The sequence below is a fragment of the Mycothermus thermophilus genome (genome assembly GCF_041956435.1).
Source record: "Mycothermus thermophilus strain CBS 625.91 unplaced genomic scaffold VTJ04scaffold_3, whole genome shotgun sequence".
NCBI lineage: Eukaryota > Fungi > Ascomycota > Sordariomycetes > Sordariales > Chaetomiaceae > Mycothermus > Mycothermus thermophilus.
Window position 1 is genome coordinate 1,066,703 of NW_027191429.1, and position 17,739 is coordinate 1,084,441.

Here is a 17,739-nt window from a genome sequence, read left to right on the forward strand (position 1 = left end):
GATGGCGCTGGAGGTAACGAACCTTTTTAGCTATCATAGGTGTCTCAGGAAGGTGGATGGAGGTTTGGGATGGGGAATGATGAAGTTGGATTGATAACATGGTGGGCGTGTAGTAGGGATGGTGAGAAAATGGATTGAGTGTCGAGGTTGTGTTGCCACTGTGAGTGATGATGATTGATATGTGTATAACTCATACAGAGCCGGAGCCGTAACCGTGAGCCTAGTCTGAATGTCTCGTGTGCGCATTTGGTGGCGATAATCTCTAAGGTACCTTTTCCTGTTTGGGATACACCTGGAATGGTCGTCCGTTTTCATCTACAGGTTATCTACATGTTCAGCTGAGTGTTTCACTAAACATGGCAGTCGGGAGCTGGATAGGGGATATCAAGTCCTTGCCGACTCAGAAGTGAGTCCTGACGTTGGTCTGTGACGCAGAGAATCCAGCCATACACTGACTCCATGCTGAGTACCTCCTCGAACCCGGTGATCGTGATCCGAGACCTATTACATCTTCAACCCCATCAGTAACGATAAATGGGTCTTGTCAAGCTGTTTATCGGAATACTCGGCCAATTTGGTCGGATCCAGATATCACTCTGTTGAGCAATAACATACGAGTACAACAACCAGAATGAGCTGAGCTGTGTTCATTTCAACAAAAAGAAATCATCTCCGGCCCTCTACTCCAACTCTATGTATGGATTCATTGGCAGGCACCCTCCTGTACCCTGGTTCCCTCATCCTTCCCCTATCCCGACTCACTGAACCCTCCGTCGTGCCGCCCCCGACCCTTCCCATCCCAACTCCGTCCCCCACCCCTCACCTACCACCCTCCTCCGCCTAGCAGTCTCCGCCTTGCCAGTTCCTGCCGTCCTCCCGGGTTCACTCCCTTGAGAATCGCCAGAGGACACGTTCTCTCCTCCAAGTCCCTCTCCCTTCTTCCTTCGGCAGTTCGATCCACCTTCCTCCACTAACCCAGAATAAAAAGAAGATGACGATTCTGATGAAGTTTCCGATTTCTCCTCCCGCCTTGAAGCGACCACGGACTTGTTGCCGCCAAGCGCCCTAGCAGCCTCCGCTTGAACCTCAGTCTCACTAACCAGCATGAAGGCTTCCGAATCAACAATCCGCTGCCGCGCCGCCGAGGAGGGCGTGTTCAACCCCCACACGTCGGCGTCGCGGTGGTCGATGCAGTCGCGCTCGATGGATTTGTACGTCATCCAGCGCCAGCAGTCATCGCGGGTCGGGGTGCAGCGGTCTGGAGTGGGTAGTTAGTAACCTCCTCTGCTGTTTCCAGGGGTTTGATTTGGTTTGGGGTTTGGGGGTGGACGTACGGACTGTGCGGGTGGTGTATTGGCAGCCGCAGCGGTAGGTGAGACAGACGCTCCAGCAATAGTTGAAGTAGGGGACGACCATGGTTTGGTTTGGTTTGGTTTGGTTTGGTTTGGTTTGGTTCGGTTCGGGTTGGGTTGTGGTCGTTAGGTCAGGTCAGGTTTGGTGTTGGTTGGACTGATTCTGTATGAGTTGGATGGATGGTTCTGGGGCTTTAAGTGTGTCTCTTCTGAGCTGGGTCTGAGTTCCGGAGATTTCGAGCGTGGCGATGAAGGGCTGTATACAAGGAACAGACACCAGAATCACAAGTGGCGGTTGTTGTGTTTTGGATATTTTTTATGTGGAGGGTATGTGGCACAAGCACGATGGGACGTAGGTACGAGCAGTTCAAGTTACGAGTGAGAATGGAAGGTCAGGGAGTGTGAGGAATGAGAAGCATGTGAGGGGATTCCCAAGACCATATAATACGAAGCAGCCTTACGGCGCTGGCCAAAGGTATAAGTAGTCGCCAGCATGGTGCTGCAGTTAGGCACACCGAACCAGGGCGCAACGCGTCGACACTACTGCAGTGGTGTGCCAACTCGCCTGCTGACATGCAGTTGCGGCCGCGTGAGGTCGCCGCCGCCGCCGCCGCTGTCAGAGTTGCCGTCGGAGAGTCGGCGAGGACAAGGCTGTGGCTGTCACAAGCACAGCCCCAACTCTGAGGCCTGATTGGGAGGCCAGCCCGGAGCGTGCATCAGCGCTTCGGGCGCTGCATTTCGGAATTCGTCTGCACTAGCGACGACGAAGATGGTGGAAGTTAAAGGATGCCAGATCTTCTGATATTGTGGCGATCTATGCGATTTGTCTTTTCCTGTATGGAAGCAAGGTACGTAAATCAGCATGTGGACGTGTTTTTGGGTGATTTGCAGGATGCAGATTCATCAATCATCAGCCTTCACTTTGTGTTGCCCAGCGGGGATGTCAGGCACACGATATTACGCTTGGCGGTCCGGCGGTCGGAAGTGGGCAGCCGGCCCGCGGGATTCCGGTCAGGTACTCTGTGTCATGCACCCACTCCCGTCACCCCGGACCAGGGTTAGGGTTGGGCTGGTCGGACTGGAATCTGGATTTGCATGGTCCGCAACCCTGGAAACGCATCACGCCAATGTCAACCTGGAACCTCCGACGTCAACGTCAACGCCAATCTGCCCATGCATGAAGCCAATTCCACGTGCATCATTCGGGGATCCAGTTGCATCAAACACAACACTCCTTGGTCCAAGACACAACTACTAATACGTCCACACAAGCAATTTGATACTAAATTCGTTTTCTTAAAGAAAGTCTTGTTTCATTTTTATGGTGTGCGATCTGTGATCGCGGCCTCCATTCCCCTTCTTTTCGTTTCTGGACCATCCATCCTGGACAAACACGAAGCATATCCGTACACCAAACAGCTTTACCCCCCTGACCGAGTCAACCCGAACAAGGCGCGCTTTCCGACATCCACAGAGACACCATAACCTACATTTCCCACGACTACCTGACCTTCTCTAACTTGAATCCACCAAAATGCCGAGGCCTGCAACCACGGGCTACGAGCGTCTAGCTCAGGCCGACCACAGCGACGACTCCGATGACGACATGCTCGCCGCCAGCTATGCCTCCTTGCAGCCCCCGACCGCCCCTCGCTATGCCTCTGCCCAGCCCCGGCCGCACTCGGGCATGGCCACCCCGAAACACTCGTCGCTGTCCGCCGCCCTCCGCGATTCGCGTCCGCGCCGCCGCGCCCGCCGAAACTCGGGCGTCGACCTCAAGGCCATCAACGCCCGCCTCGAGCGCTGGGCCGACGAAATCGCCTCCAAGTTCAAGCGCAGCAGGAACAAGAAGAAGGGCGAGGAAGAGCGCCTCGAGATCATCCACTCCGTCTTCCAGCCGCCCGAGGGCGTGCGCCCCGTCACCGCCGATATGCTGGCCACCCCTGAGCCGGGATACATGACCAAGGCCGAGTTTGATGCCATTGTGGACAGTGTCCGTGCTGCCATCCAGCAGGGCGTCCATCCACGCATGATCTCCCAGGGGAGCTCGGGGAGTTATTTTGCTAGGAACCCCGAGGGTAAGGTCGTCGGCGTCTTCAAACCAAAGGACGAGGAGCCGTATGCCGCTGGGAATCCCAAGTGGAACAAGTGGATTCACAGAAACCTGTTCCCCTGCTTCTTCGGCAGGGCTTGGTATGTACATCGGGTCTCTCCATCTGCGATGCCGGACCATCAATCGCTAACCCTCCCGTTCCCAGCCTCATCCCCAACCTCTCCTACGTCAGCGAAGCCGCCGCCTACGTGCTCGACTGTCAACTCCGCACCCACCTCGTCCCATACACAGATGTGGTCTATCTGTCATCCAAGTCCTTCCACTACCCGTTCTGGGATCGCTACGCATTTTCCAGGAAACGGAAGCCCCTCCCGGCCAAGCCCGGCAGCTTCCAGGTCTTCCTCAAGGGCTTCAAGGACGCCAATGTCTTTTTGCGCGAGCATCCTTGGCCCGACCAGTATCTCTCGGGCTTCCGGACCGCCGATCCCCAACGGAAACGTAAGCGCCGCTGGGCTGACACTTGCCGTCCCGGCAGCGCGCCTCCGGAGGATGACGAGAGCGACGAGGACCGGGAAGACAGCCCGCAGTCGCAGATTCCGACGCCGGAAAACTTTGTCTGGACGCCGACGCTGAAACAGGCTTTCCGGGAGGAGCTTGAGAAGCTGGTGATCTTAGATTATATCATGAGAAACACTGACCGAGGTCTCGACAACTGGATGATCAAGGTCGACTGGGAAACCGAGCAGGTCTCGGTGGCATCGGAGCCGATACGCATGAACCTCGACACTTCAGAACAGGATGAGGATGCCGAGTTGGCGCCAAGGCCGGTTGACCCAAGCAGGATGCCGCCGCCTAGGACACGCGCGTCGCATCCATATCGAACCGAACGGCCCATGAACGCGTCCACTCCGGAACCCTCTGTGCGCGAGCCCAAGATTACGATAGGCGCCATTGACAACTCCCTATCGTGGCCTTGGAAGCATCCGGATGCTTGGAGGAGGTGAGCACTTCCCGGCCGAGTGTTTTGATGCGAGTCAGTGATCCCTTTTTTTTTGCTAACACGCTTAATCTAGCTTTCCCTTCGGCTGGCTGTTCCTCCCCGTCGACCTCATCGGCCGGCCGTTCTCGCAAAAGACGCGCGATCACTTCCTTCCCCTTCTCACCTCGACCCATTGGTGGAGCCAGACGCAGCTCGCCCTCCGCCGTGTCTTCCAGATGGACCCGGACTTCCAGGAGCGCATGTTTGCCCGCCAAATGGCCGTCATGAAGGGCCAGGCTTGGAATGTAGTGGAGACGCTTAAAACCCCCGACCATGGCCCGCTCGAGCTGACCCGCCGGCCCCGGGTCTGCGTCTGGGACGACCTGGTGGACGTGCCTGTCGCCGTCCCCATGAGGCCCGCGAGCGCCGAAATGCGCCGCCGCGCCGGCGCCGAGTCCGACTCGGTTTCTTTATCAGCTGGCATCAAAGCTCGCGCCGACATGATCCTCGAAGAGGAAATGGACATCGGCGCCGCCAACACTTCCTCATCCACCACCCCCGCCGCCGCCTCCTCGGCGCCATCAGCGTCTGTCCCCATCATCGACCTCCTCGGACCTGCCTCGCCGCCCGCCGATCTCCCCCATCCGGGCCGCTTCGAGTTGGCGATGCAGGATGATCCATTGTCCCCGGTTTCTCCAAACCACCAAAACAACGCCAACGAGCAGCCCACCAAACCGGACACCTCGCCCGCGAAACCCACCCGTCCGCAGATCCCCCGCACCCACAAATCCCTGAACGTCTACTCCCCGGAGCGCGGACCCTCGCAACAAGACCAACAGCAACAGCAAGAGACCCGCTTCTCCTTCACCACCACCCCCGCGGCGCGGAGGGAAAGCCATTCCATCGCCGCCCAGCTGTACCACTCGAGACCGAGTCTGGATCGTCATGCTCGCGGAGGTCACCATCGTTTCTCGGCTAGCTACAGTGGCGCCGGTAGCGGTGGTAGGGGAGCAGGGTACTACGGGGAGGAGGACGAATATTACGAGACGGATCTGGAAGCCGGGGATTTGGGATACGCGGCGGCGACGGGGATGGAAGGGAATCGCAAGAAGGTGATTGTGGAGAGGTTGGAGATGGTGAAGGCTAGGAATCCAGTGTTTACTTGGTGTTGATTTGTTGGGAGTATGCTCGGTACGTATCTACCAGTTGTGTTGGTCGGGTTGGGTTAGGTTGGATTTGGCTTGCGGGTTGGGAAGGATTGGTCGAGGCAATGAGGGATGGCTTTTACCGTGTTGGAATTGCTTGCTCTTGGTTCGGTCGGGTCGGGAAGGTCTGTCCGTTGCTTGCCTCGGACGTCTCCGGATTTGGTTTGCTTTTGGGGAGGTGTATTTTCCCCTTGGTTATGGCATGGAGGCCTCAAGAGATAAAAATCAATAACTAATGGACTCGGAGACGGCGCGGTATGATGGCGAAAGGAACGGGTAGTGATTTATATTTACACGGACATCCATGGATGTAGATAATACAGGTTCAGGCATCGGTTTAGAATGGGTGGGGAAAAAAAATAATAAACTGGATGTTGCGTTTGCGTCTGCGTATCTATCCATGACACGGAGTGTCAAGCTCCATGTTCCGCTGCCTTGTGAACGTTGTCATTTGGGGGTCGAGATTGTACATTGTTCAATGGTGAGGTGGAGAGAAAGCCTGTCAATATTCAAGTCTTGGACACGGTTGGGGCATGTGAGGACCTTCCTTCGATGTCACTCATCTCATTTTCACGTGTTTAATCGAGTCTCTGTGATCTCCCCCTTTTTTCTGTCTGTTTGTGAGTTGGAAAGTTGAGAAGCCTTCCACTAGTACGAGCTACTTATGTTCCAAACTCCCGTGAGCAAGCCACCGTAGATTACCTCCAGAGACGGAGCGTTCGAAGGGGGTGCGAGATAGCGTCAGAATGCGCGGCAAGGGAGAATCAGCCATGTCAAAACCCCAGTGTTTTCAGGTGTCCTTTCTCTCGTTGACCAAACATCAGGCTCCGTTGTGAGTCCGACTCTTTTCTCTTTGAACCACCTCGTCGAGCTTGATCTATTACTACTCCGTAGTGACGAGCCTTTCCGCCCCTCATTTCTGCGGTTCCCGTTGCCGTATTTCAACGTAAGGGCCAGTGTCATGAAGTTTGTTGGCGGATATAAATTAGGGATGACACAGACACCATTGAGACTCTAGTTCCTCAGTATTGGGGCTCTGTCCAGGTCCCGCTTACCTGCAGACCTCCAAACGCTGGCAGACAAAGAACGCATGTAGATATCTTCCCTCAGGGCAGGATAGGAGCTCTGCTCCCACCTTTTCCTTCTTCCTCCTCATCTGAAGCTTATGAATATTCATACTCCCGTTGCATTCATCTGGGTTCGCCGTTGCCAAGGTACCTATAATGTTTTGGTGCTTGAAGCCTAGGTGTCGAAATGTTGTGGAGAAATGGGAGAAGAGGAAATGCGTTGTCCCTTGCCTGCATTTTGGTCCCAAATCCTCGATACCCCCTGTCTTGGTGTTGCTCCGCTTGCTGCCGGCCTTCTTTCCCATCCTAACATCTGAGGCCTCCCTCGTCCTCTTCTCGAGTCCCTTTCCTCAAACCCAAGCCTCCTCCCCTCGCTCTCTTCCTGACTCATACCACCATCTCCACCCCCTATCTTCACGAATCGTCGTCATCACCATCCACACCCTATCTATGTACGGTGTCTGTACCCAATACAAAAAAGAAAGCCAGCCACCTGCAAGCTGCCTACTAGCAGCCTGCAAGCCGGGCCCAAAGCGGCGGAGAGAGGGGTTGCCCATGCTTGCAGTGAGGCCGCTGCAGGGTGACGAACCCGGGGGGCTGGGACGGGGTGCCGGGTTACCGCACGAATCTCCTTCTCTTTCCAGATGCTGTTTACCCTAGTTTTGGGGGGGAAATACCTAGGTAGGAACTGTAAACTGGGTTAAATGCCTATTTCTGGATTTATCAAAGTATGCCAACGCTTTTGCCTCTCTGCTCGATGCATATTGTAAGTTGTTTGTCAGCAGTAGGGTCAGTAAGCTCTGCACAAAACGAAATGATTGATGGAGAGAGAGAGGAAAGACACGTCATAAACAAAACATCGAATCCAGAAGACGAGCAGGCTCAGCAGGACTGACAGCGAAGTCATGGCAACATGGCTATGCGATCCCCAGACCCCAGACCGTGTCTCGATGAGTAGATCTCCCTGTCCAGATCTCTACGGAGTGAGTAGGGAGGTTCATAATCATCAGAATCTGTGCTCTACACCCTCCTCCCGTCCGCCCATCCAAGATGCGAGGTTGGTTGGGAACGGAACGGCGGGTATCACCTTCAACGGTTGTCCATCGCATCCATTTTTCCCACATCGGGGTCTCCCGGGATGAGGCACCTCTCAAGAATGTTTTTGCCGTAATCTATTTACTTATCTCCCTACCTACCTACTTGGGTAGTCAAGTACGCAATTCCATCTAACGAGTGGTAAACCAACGGCAACAAACATATCTAAGCAAGGTATCTATTCAGCCTTGGCTGCATCCCCCAATGCACAATGCAAGAGAAAGTCCGGTAGGGACATCGATGGTACTATAGTCATGGGAATTGCCATAACCAACCGACCACTCGGCACTTCATGCCGGTTGCGAGTAGGATACATCCGTCCCTAGACATGCCCACCTACCGGTGCAGCCGGATTTCTCAAACACACCGAGGGAGGCAGGTAGGCAAGTGCCGGAGGTACGTATGTATGTACAGTCCTACTATGCGACATGCAGAATGTGCAGTGCCTTATGCATGCTCTCATCTAGGTCCCATCTGAGTGAGGAGAGGATGGAATCCCCCTCCTTCGTCACTGGCCCCCCCTTCCCAGGTAATTACCTGTCTTCTTGCTCTCTTCTCGAAATCCTCCTCCTCAGTCCCAACCACCGTCTTGATTAAGGCATCTGTGCTGCACAAATATTTATTCCATCTCTCCTCTACGCTCGGCAGGCCACCTGTTACTTGAGTGCAACACCCCATATCTGGATGCCAGGAGGCCGAAAAACACCGGAGTCATCAGGGGTTAGAGTTCCGGACCCAAGACTCAGGAGGCTGGCTGTCTCGATGGCTGGCTGGCTTGTATGATGTAAATGTATGCATATGTCACAGCCATGCAGACGGCACAAGCAAGGTACTTCCGTCATATATGCTGCAATGTGACAGTTCCATTGGACTGGACGGTTTCCTTGGTGATATCGAGACCCTGTTTGATGGCTGCCTGTAGGTATAAGCTAGGAGATATTATCATTCGGATCATTCGGGGCTCAACTGAAATCCGAGAAGGACGAGGTCAGAGAGAATGGCGCCACCTCGCTGTTCCCATCATGCCCATCTCTCATCAGCGTAGGGTATGTGCTGTACCACTCCGGCTAGTCTTTTCCTCTCCCCCCCACGATTCTCTCGTGTTGTCTCCGTTGTGTCACTGTGGCTTCTCAAGAGCCTCCGACCAGATCGTCGGGATCGTTAGTTACACAATGCGGTGATCAAAGCAGCCAACTAGGTGGGCACCAAGTCGGGTCTTGCGTCAGTATTGCCCTTTCGCCATTCATTCCTCGCGGCACACGACCCCTCGGGCATGCATGTCTCTTGGTTCTCCCAAGGATAGCAAGTCTTAGTCGGGAGAAAAGAAGGACGCCAAGCTCTGTCCCACGGAACGGCACCACTTCAGCAACTAAAGAACAACGCAATCATCAACATGAGAACCTTGAGGGCCTGTTTCTCTCCGTTTCTTTCTCTCCTCTTCTAGCCAGCCGTCCCCGAATGAAACCCCGAAACAGAAGAGGTGACATGACGAAAATCGCTCGCCAAGAAAGAAGCGGGGTTTCGGGAGGTTAAAGCCGAAAGCGAGAGGGACGTTTGGAGGTTTCAAACGCGAGCGACCACAAGAAGCGGGAGGGGGAGACGGGAGACGAGCAAGGAGGGTGAGAGGAGGACGAGGAAGATGATGGTCCGTCGTGTCGGTGCGAAGGTTCCACAGACCCGGCCGCTTGGATAGGCCATGCGGGGGTGTGGTGGTGTGGGTGGGTAGGTGGGTAGGAATTGGGTTAGCTCAGGTAGGTTTGCCGGGAGGAGGGGGAAGAGGAGAAGCAAAAGAAGGAGGGTGATCCCTCGTCAGAAAATCTGCGGGGAAGCACAAAGCTGCAGAAGTGAACTTTGCGGGACCAGCCTTCGGTTTGTTTCGTACTGCAATAGATGAACAAACGAGACAGACAGTCGACAGTGTTCCACGGACCGGAGCCAAGTCGCCGATGTCCGTCTGGGCTGGGGGAACTTTGGTTTGTGGTGTTTCGCCGAAAATCGTCGCATCGGCCGCCCGTCAGGAAATGGCTGGGGGGTCGGTGGCTGGGCCCGGGCGTTTGGTTCATCCCCGACCGGCCCGCTTCCTTGTGACAAACACAGATGGGGGCCATCAACCACCCGTTGACCCCCGAGGATGTCCAGCCAGGCTGCCAGCCCGGAACAGCGTCCGCGGAACCAGAGGAGCATTCCCGGAGCCAGGGGTTGTACATACATACATGTGTAGCGTACATTAGATGTCGAACCTCTCGCCGAATCCTTGACCCTTCTTTGCCCTTCGCATTCGGGCATTCTCCTGGGCGAACGATGCGAGAAGCGCAAACGAGCCATCTCTTCGACCGGAAGTGGTTGGATGCATGAGGATGGCTCGCCGTGCATTGCCGTCCAACGTTGGGATCGTCGCCAGAAACACAGAACCCTCCACGGTGACCCGAGGCGGTGGTTATGGTCCAAGCTAAGAGCCCCGGTCGAGCGGCCGGCTCCCATTGACAAACAGCCATCCCCTGCTCCCCAACCCCCCCGGTCAACACCGCTGGCAGCGTCTTCCAACCTCCCGAGACTCTCTCCCTCTCATCAGCACGGGAACTTTGGGAATTGTCGGGCTCGTTGCAGCATCTGAGAAAAAAAGATAACTTTCGACAATGGCGAGTGAACTTGGCCACCTCGTCATGGATGTCGAACTAAGGTGCGTCCTCATGCCTCGCGCAAGAAATGCGCATCTCGACGAGTGATATCGGCGTGCTCGTGTGCCGCGGACGTCGGAGCCCGCAGAGGTTGGGACCAGGATGGCGGCAACCCGTCAACGCGCTAGGTATGGCAGCTCCCAAAGAATCGGGACTCCAGTAGCTGGGGGTCTTTGCAGGGATAGCCTCTCCGCCTGAGCTCCCCAAGCACGCACCGTAATGTCCGCGAAAGAAACAAAGAGGTCCCAGGCGGTCCTGCCAGCAGCTAGGACTCGGACCAGGTCGAGTCTGGGCTGCATCCTGCTCGTTCTCTGAAGCGGGAAGGACTGGGTAACGTTACCTGGCTCAGCTGCCCCGGTGCTTGGCAAGACCGGATTGTTACACAGACCGAGCCGGACCCTTTGCAACAAAACACACGGCTTTGTCCGCCTGTCATCGAAATGGTGATCTTGCAACGGACCAGGCGCAGTCTCCGTTGGCCGGGATTCCCCCCTCCTCGTGCCTAAACGATCCGGGAAACGACCTCGTTGGCTGACGCGCATTCGTTCATCTGCCTGTCAACATGCGTATGTCGTGTTGTGTTCATGCCGTTACCTCGCACCGAATCCTGTGCTTCCATAACTTTAGCCGCAACAAGTCGCATGTTTCGGCATCCCGGGGAATCGGGAACCTGGTGGTTGGCTCTCATTGTCCGCATGTTGTGTCTGTCTTCCAATCGGTTCACGTTACCGCGAGACCTGTTTCAGTCGTGGTGGCAAAGTCTTGTTTCGTACGCCCGAGTGCTTCAACCAGCAACAAGACATTTCGTGCTGCACCCGATCAGCAGGACCCAGAGGTGTGGTTTTGCCCACAAATGATGCATGGGGAGTGTTACCAGATGCCTGGGAACCGGCACAAAGCAAAGATGCGAGGCTTCGGCGCCCCCCCCCTCCAGCCCACCCGGTTGGGAAGGTTACGTACCGCTGACCCCTGCATTTCGGGGCGGTTCGCGCTGTTGGGACAACCCCCCCTCATCAGGCAATGTCAACGACAACTCACTGGCCGTCTGTGTTACGGAAAGTATCCACCAGACATTTCCCTCCCGACGAAAGATCGGGGTCTCACCCTTTCCAACCCCTGGGAGAAATGAATGACACGACTTGGAAACGCAGAGCAAGAAACGTCCTTGATCGACCTTCCATACTGGTTCAGAGCCGCCTCATCGGCACTGACTCCCGAAAGATGCAAGATGGCGGATTTCGGGGATGGAACCTCAACCAGGAGACGGCAGATGATCGATGTTGCGCAGCGGTGGATCCCGCTGAAGCCGGGCCCATGACGGGCAGCAGGGAAACTTGATATCCACCCCCCACTTAAGCATCGTTTCATGCTGGAGACTAGGAAATCCTTGGGGGGAACCGGACTCTGAAAAGGAGGAGCAGACCGAAGCGCCATGCCGGGTATGTGAACGTTTCTGTGTGGTCTGACAACGTTTCCGGTCCCATGTCGTCGGATTCTCTGCGTTTTTCCGCAGAAGCTGTTGGACACCCTTGGGACGCTATTGGGGGCGAGCTCCCCTGCCAACTTGCTGGAGCCTCGCTCGCCTTGTGTTAAGGCGAGATCTGTATGTATGTACATCTGGACAACCAGGACTCAAAGTGGCGTTCCTGAGCGTGACCGACAGGAGCTGTTCTCCTTGTCAGTAAGTATCCCAACCGACGCAGTGGTGGCTGGTGCCAAGGATACCCACAAATCCTCTCTTCTGACAACCAGGTTTCTGGTCCCGCCCCGGAGAAAGAACCATGGTCCAGCAGCCTGCCGGCGCAACGTTAACGGCGCCTAAGGCCATACTGGCGTTATTCTGTGTTTGAAGTAGCAATCAAACTAGCTTGGCAGACGTGATATACATACGTATTTCTAGTGTCATGTTGCGTATGGACGGATATCAGAATAGACCCGCAAGGGTTTGTTTTGGTGCCGTCCCGAAAGCACCGTTGCCTGCCAGTTTGGGCCTTGAACATTGGGAGCTGCATTCGGCTAAGAGCGCCTTAGCTTTGGAGGGGCGTGTTAACGACCAAAGAAGCTGTCAAGAACTGTCAGTCCAGTCTTCGGGACTCTCCAATCACGAGGCAATCTGCGCGGTTCAACCGAAGCTAGCGGCGGGTGGTCGTCCATCGGCAGTGTGGGGTGTCCAACATGGAAAGGGTGGGCGTTTCACCTGCTTCCATCAGCCAAAAGACGCAATGCATGTGGGACTTTGGGATTTCCAGGATGCTGCACAAGGCAGAGTGCCGGGTCGCAGGGTGGAGTGCTGGTCATAGTCAACGTGCCCCCGTTTCGAGGGCCAGGGCCGGTCCACGTCGACAGAGTCCGTCGTTCCAACCAAGGGCGGTGTGGTTCTTTTCTTTCATCAGCGCCCGATGTGTGCGTTCTTGACCGGCTCGCCGAGTCCTCCTTCGCCGTATGTTGTTATTGAAGGTCGAGTCAAGGGCAGGGGTCTTTGGAGCCTCCATTTTCTCAGTAGCTGCTTGAACGGCTCTGCGCCAACAACGCCTTGTGATCGACAAAAATATCGTGGCGCGCAAACCGCCGTCTTGATCCAGTCTGAGTGATTTGGGCACGGAAAGGGGGCCCACAAGGCAGGCAGGCTCATTTCAGACGTGGGAGTGCCGCATAGGGGGAATCTCGCTGGTCCGATACCGTCTTCAAGACCCGTTTACGATGGGCAAGGGGGTCTTTTAAGTTTCTTTGCCCACACGTCAAACCAGCATAAGGGCATCGAGATTCGATGATGCCAGAGCCGGACGAAGCCTTGAATCCTCCATTCAGCCGATCGAAAATCGAGTTTCCAGAATCCGTTTGTTCGAAACACCCACAGTTTCCCCCTTCGGACTTGACACGTACAGCAACCAAGCCGTCCCAAGGGTATCTTGTGTCCGCAGACATGAGCGAAGGGTAGGTGACTCCCCTGGTTGCTTGGGAGACGGTCCGGTGTCGAGTCCGGAGGGTTTGGCTAAACCAGACACAGAGACGACCAGACTGTGCCTGCCGACGACACGTATGGCGAAGTCGTGATCCACGCCAACCGGGAGTTTCAGCGATATGCTGTGGAAAATGGCGTGTATTTTGCGCCGGTCGATGATGTAAGCGGCGTGCTTGGACTCGGGGGGAAGGGGTTTGTTCATCTGACTGAAGTCATCTGAGGAGTAGGATGAGATCGATCGGCTGCAGTATATGCATGGAATCTTCAACATGATGTTCGACAATCGGCTGCTCTTCCCGCCCATTCCAAACCCACGACGGATCTTGGACTGCGGCTATGGCTGCGGCTCGTGGGCTATCGAGGTTGCCGAACAGTACCCGGAATGCGAGGTATGTGGAAACGGGAAGCTTGGGATGCGTCTCAGGGCCTTGCGGAATCGGTTTTTTACAATCGACTGTTGACGGCTCGCTTGGAACTCTCCAAGGTTGAAGTCTCCGGAGTCTTTGACAGGCACTATCCGTGGACGTTCCCGAGCGAAGAGGACTTATGGCTCTGGACCCCAAACGCTCGGTCTTTTGCGATTTGCATTGCTAACGGAGGCGTGCCCAGGTGATCGGGATCGATGTGTACCCCTATCCGATGCCGGAAGTCCTACCCCCAAACGTCGACTTTCAGCTCGACGACCTTAACAGGCCGTACGTCAGCTTCACTTCACAACCGGTGACGGTGCGCCGCTGACAAGAGTCCAGGTCGACCTTTGACTCCGATTACTTCGACTTGGTGCACAGCCGGATGATGGCCGGGGGTATCCATTCCAACCGGTGGATGCCCTATCTGCGCGACATTCTGCGCATTCTCCGACCTGGTGGTTGGTGTCAGATGGTCGAGATATATTTTAACGCGCAGTCGGATAATGGAACACTTACAGATAGTTAGTCAACTCGAAAGCTTCAAGAATGAACCACGGGATGCTGACGACTTAGACCACGCACTGCGGGTGTGGTCCAGGAGCTACATGCAGAGCATACAGCCAATGAAGGATCCCCGGGCACCGTTGCGGTTGCAAACCTGGATGACGCAGGCGGGGTTTGTCGAGGTCGAGTCTCGGATGTTGACTTTACCCCTGAGCGGGTGGCCGACAGGTATGTCCGGGGTTGGGAACCGGCGACCGTGACAACATCTAACCGTCATGATAGACCCTCGAGAAAAAGAGCTTGGCGAAGCCAATAGGCCCAATGTCCAGCGGCTGCTGTCGTCCCTTGTCGTCTTTCCTTTTGCCCACTACCTAAAGTGAGTGAAGCCTACCATGCGCAACTTTCGAAGCTCATTGTTTGCTTCCTGGATCTGACCGCCGCCACAGCATGTCGAACACCGACATCCAGCTCTTGGTCGCACAAGCTCGAAACGAGGCCGATAACCCGGCGTTCAAGGTACGGAGCGGCTCCCCGTGGAAGTCCCATTCATGGTTGTCTGTCGGTGGCCTGGGTTGAGGTGTCGTTGCTAACGCATCTGGATTCCATGACAGGCTTATTTCCCAGTGTACGTTGTCGCGCGTGGTATCTTGACGTCTGTGAACGTCAAACTGACTGGTCATTCAGATACGTTTGCATCGGTCGAAAACCGGGCGGGAGCCGGTCGACTCCTGGTGGCAACAAGGGTCATATTTCGTCAAAGGGCAAGCAAGGCGACTCGAGGAAGAGGGCGAGGTACGGGTAGGCGGGTTTGCGTTTCGTTCAAGGTCGGTTCATTGTCGTCTCTGATTTGCATGCATCGGCGTATGGGGGGTACACAGGTTAGGTGGCTGCATAGACTTGGGGTGAGAAAAGATGATGGTCGATTCAATTGCCTCCGTGCGATGTCGTGTCCGTGGTGTTTCTGATCCGAGGGCAATGCGCTGCTCTAGGCTATGGAGATCTCGGATTTGGACTCGAAACCCCGAGAGTCGGAAGAGAGACGTCGTCCCAGAGATGACCAACCCCAAGTTTATGGAAGATTGCACGCGATCGCAGACGTCCATGGTGAGGCACGACTGTGGATGGTGCTGGGTCTTTTGGAGTAATATCACAGGCAAAAAATCGCAGACCGCTGAACTTGGGGGATGAGCGGTGACAACAAAAAACTTGCAAAGGAATCTGCCCGACATGCAGAATGCTCGTGCCTCACGAGAATTCTCAGACGGCCGTACCGTTCTTGCCGCGTGAAAACCTCAGGGAGGGTTCAATGAGAGGATGAGTGAGGATGTCGGACAGGGAGCGCACCTGCTACGCGCTTCGCATCCGACTTTAATTTCACATCTGGTCGGGGAAGGCACCAGCTCTGTGAGAGGGCCGGGAACCCACCCACTTACCTGGGAAGTACTTGCCTGACCCGTTGAAGCAATGAAGACGGGAAACTGCTGTTGGGAAGTGGGAACTGCCAGCTTAATAGAATGGAACCGGTGGGGGTAAGAACGGCCCGGAGGACGGAGAAACATAACCATTGATGCCGCTCCACGGGCGGTCGCCACCATCCTGAAAGTTGTGATAAACGTGGGATGGAATGTGATGGACGGGTTTGGGCCCGGACCTTCCGAATTCCACTGATGTGCGATTCCCGTTCGTTCTGTCAACGTTGGGGGGTGACTTGCCCGTCTGACTGAGGTGACCCGGGCCGACCTGAACCACACCGGCAGCTAAGATGGTTGTTCTCTGCCTAACTTCGACATTTTGAAAGATTTCGCTTCACAATCGTCCTCGACCATCATTGACTCAAGATGAGACCGTCCGTGTTTTGTCGAGCCAGTTCAAATAGCGGCGGCCTCCATCTCGGCACCGTCCCGCCTGCTAAGATTTGTCCTCCCCGATTTGGGAGTTGGGTCAAGAACCATCACCCAACTTGACCAACAAGCGCAGGTGCTCTGTGCTTCGGGAGCCACACCCGGCGAGTCCCATTGAGCACATATACATGTAAGTATCTGACGGAGGATGTACCTTATGTATGTACATACAAGCCACAGCGGTGACGGCCTGCTCCGTAGAAAACGCCCGATTATCAGCATCTCTCATTCCCTCCGCGATCGAGCCCGACTCAGACGCATCACGCGCAACCTCTTCCTCCCGCCCTTCGCAGAGTGAAAAGGCTCTCCCAACCCGATCGAGGAAGCGCATCGACACTGTGCCTGGCGCACGGCAGCCCAACACATGTTGGCTCTCCACTGCCACCTCCGCAATGGCCAAGCCTCGTTTCCCCCTTTGATGGTTCCGATGATCGAGCCAGCGACGGCGGCTGCAACCAATTCTCTTCCCCGACCCTAGCCAGTGGGCCCAGACCGAGACCGGGAAGCGGGATGATTGCTCGGTGAGCATCCAGAAACCTCCAAAGTTGCATTCATTCATTGTGATGATGCATTTTCATTTAACATCAACGATTGTCCTCTTAAGACGCGAGGCACGCGGCGGCGCTTCAGCGGCAATTGGGATGCTCTCGATCCCACATTGTGCTTCCCGGACCCAGGGAAATTTGGATCCGGTGCTGTGACGTCTTAGCCTCTAAATCTAGCAGTTGAAAGTCAGGGGTTTGGTTGGCCGCGACCAGCCGCGTGGGTGGTGGTGTCTGGCGGTGGATTGGCTTGTTGGAGATGTGCCAATGGGCTTCCTTGCCGTGCCGATCACCGTCCCAACGACACAAGCAGAGTGCTGCAGCGGCCGCAGCACACTCGAATCAGAGTCTCGTTCAACAACGTCAAAAGAAGATAGTTTAAAGGATCGTTCACTTCGAGTTGATCGAGATCACATGCGCGGGATTAGTTTTCGACAACACGCCTAGCCACAACCAATATTGGTCAGTGTCTTGCGACAACGAAACGCTCAAACGGTCGTCCGGTGTCGCCGTTTCTTTCCGGTCCGGCAACCCAGCCGGCCGAGCGGTATTACCCGTCCCGGCTCCGTCCCGGCCCCGCGGCGCCTCCGGCTTATGCGACCAACATCCGCAGCAACGCCAAAACGCACGGGACGGCTTTCGAAGTCCTCGGGGATTACTAAAATCGGGGAATTGGCTTGCTTTCGAGTCCCTATCGAGTCTGGTCCGCTGACCGACCTTGGCAACAACAGTTGCTATGATAGGCCCTTCATCCGCTGCTGTCTTTTCCAAGTCCGGGGATATGTTCAAGTCTCAGACACTAGGTTAGCGACTTAAACTACCTATCTGCTAGAACATACTTGGTTTCCCGGTTTCCAGGGACGAGGAATCCGGGACTTGTCAAAAACCGGGAAATCTCCTCCGACAGAGTTGGCCAGGCTTCCCAATTGTCTGGTGCATACGTCATTGGCTCTTGTTCAACGGCTATTTCGGATGAAGATCATGGACAAAA

The 17,739-nt window shown here is 55.4% G+C and overlaps 5 protein-coding genes across 5 annotated transcripts; 2 read left to right on the top strand and 3 right to left on the bottom strand.

Moving 5' to 3' along the window:
- Positions 1 to 758: 758 nt before the first annotated feature.
- Positions 759 to 1,416, bottom strand: VTJ04DRAFT_4489 (uncharacterized protein; the record flags this gene model as incomplete). Its single annotated transcript, XM_069362502.1, has 2 exons — positions 759 to 1,258; positions 1,335 to 1,416. 2 exons carry the CDS (start codon positions 1,414 to 1,416, stop codon positions 759 to 761), a joined length of 582 nt encoding a protein of 193 aa, XP_069219443.1.
- Positions 1,417 to 2,886: 1,470 nt separating this feature from the next.
- Positions 2,887 to 5,556, top strand: VTJ04DRAFT_4490 (uncharacterized protein; the record flags this gene model as incomplete). Its single annotated transcript, XM_069362504.1, has 3 exons — positions 2,887 to 3,545; positions 3,611 to 4,405; positions 4,479 to 5,556. The coding sequence occupies 3 exons, from the start codon at positions 2,887 to 2,889 to the stop codon at positions 5,554 to 5,556; spliced, it is 2,532 nt and encodes an 843-aa protein (XP_069219444.1).
- Positions 5,557 to 5,609: 53 nt separating this feature from the next.
- Positions 5,610 to 5,922, bottom strand: VTJ04DRAFT_4491 (uncharacterized protein; the record flags this gene model as incomplete). The annotated part of the gene is made up of 2 exons (XM_069362505.1): positions 5,610 to 5,821; positions 5,886 to 5,922. The coding sequence occupies 2 exons, from the start codon at positions 5,920 to 5,922 to the stop codon at positions 5,610 to 5,612; spliced, it is 249 nt and encodes an 82-aa protein (XP_069219445.1).
- Positions 5,923 to 11,681: 5,759 nt separating this feature from the next.
- Positions 11,682 to 12,335, bottom strand: VTJ04DRAFT_4492 (uncharacterized protein; the record flags this gene model as incomplete). Its single annotated transcript, XM_069362506.1, has 4 exons — positions 11,682 to 11,966; positions 12,045 to 12,095; positions 12,159 to 12,247; positions 12,320 to 12,335. 4 exons carry the CDS (start codon positions 12,333 to 12,335, stop codon positions 11,682 to 11,684), a joined length of 441 nt encoding a protein of 146 aa, XP_069219446.1.
- Positions 12,336 to 13,352: 1,017 nt separating this feature from the next.
- VTJ04DRAFT_4493 (uncharacterized protein) lies at positions 13,353 to 15,107 on the top strand (the record flags this gene model as incomplete). Its single annotated transcript, XM_069362507.1, has 10 exons — positions 13,353 to 13,363; positions 13,437 to 13,551; positions 13,619 to 13,780; positions 14,001 to 14,086; positions 14,141 to 14,322; positions 14,375 to 14,533; positions 14,588 to 14,681; positions 14,752 to 14,821; positions 14,917 to 14,930; positions 14,990 to 15,107. 10 exons carry the CDS (start codon positions 13,353 to 13,355, stop codon positions 15,105 to 15,107), a joined length of 1,011 nt encoding a protein of 336 aa, XP_069219447.1.
- Positions 15,108 to 17,739: the final 2,632 nt, after the last annotated feature.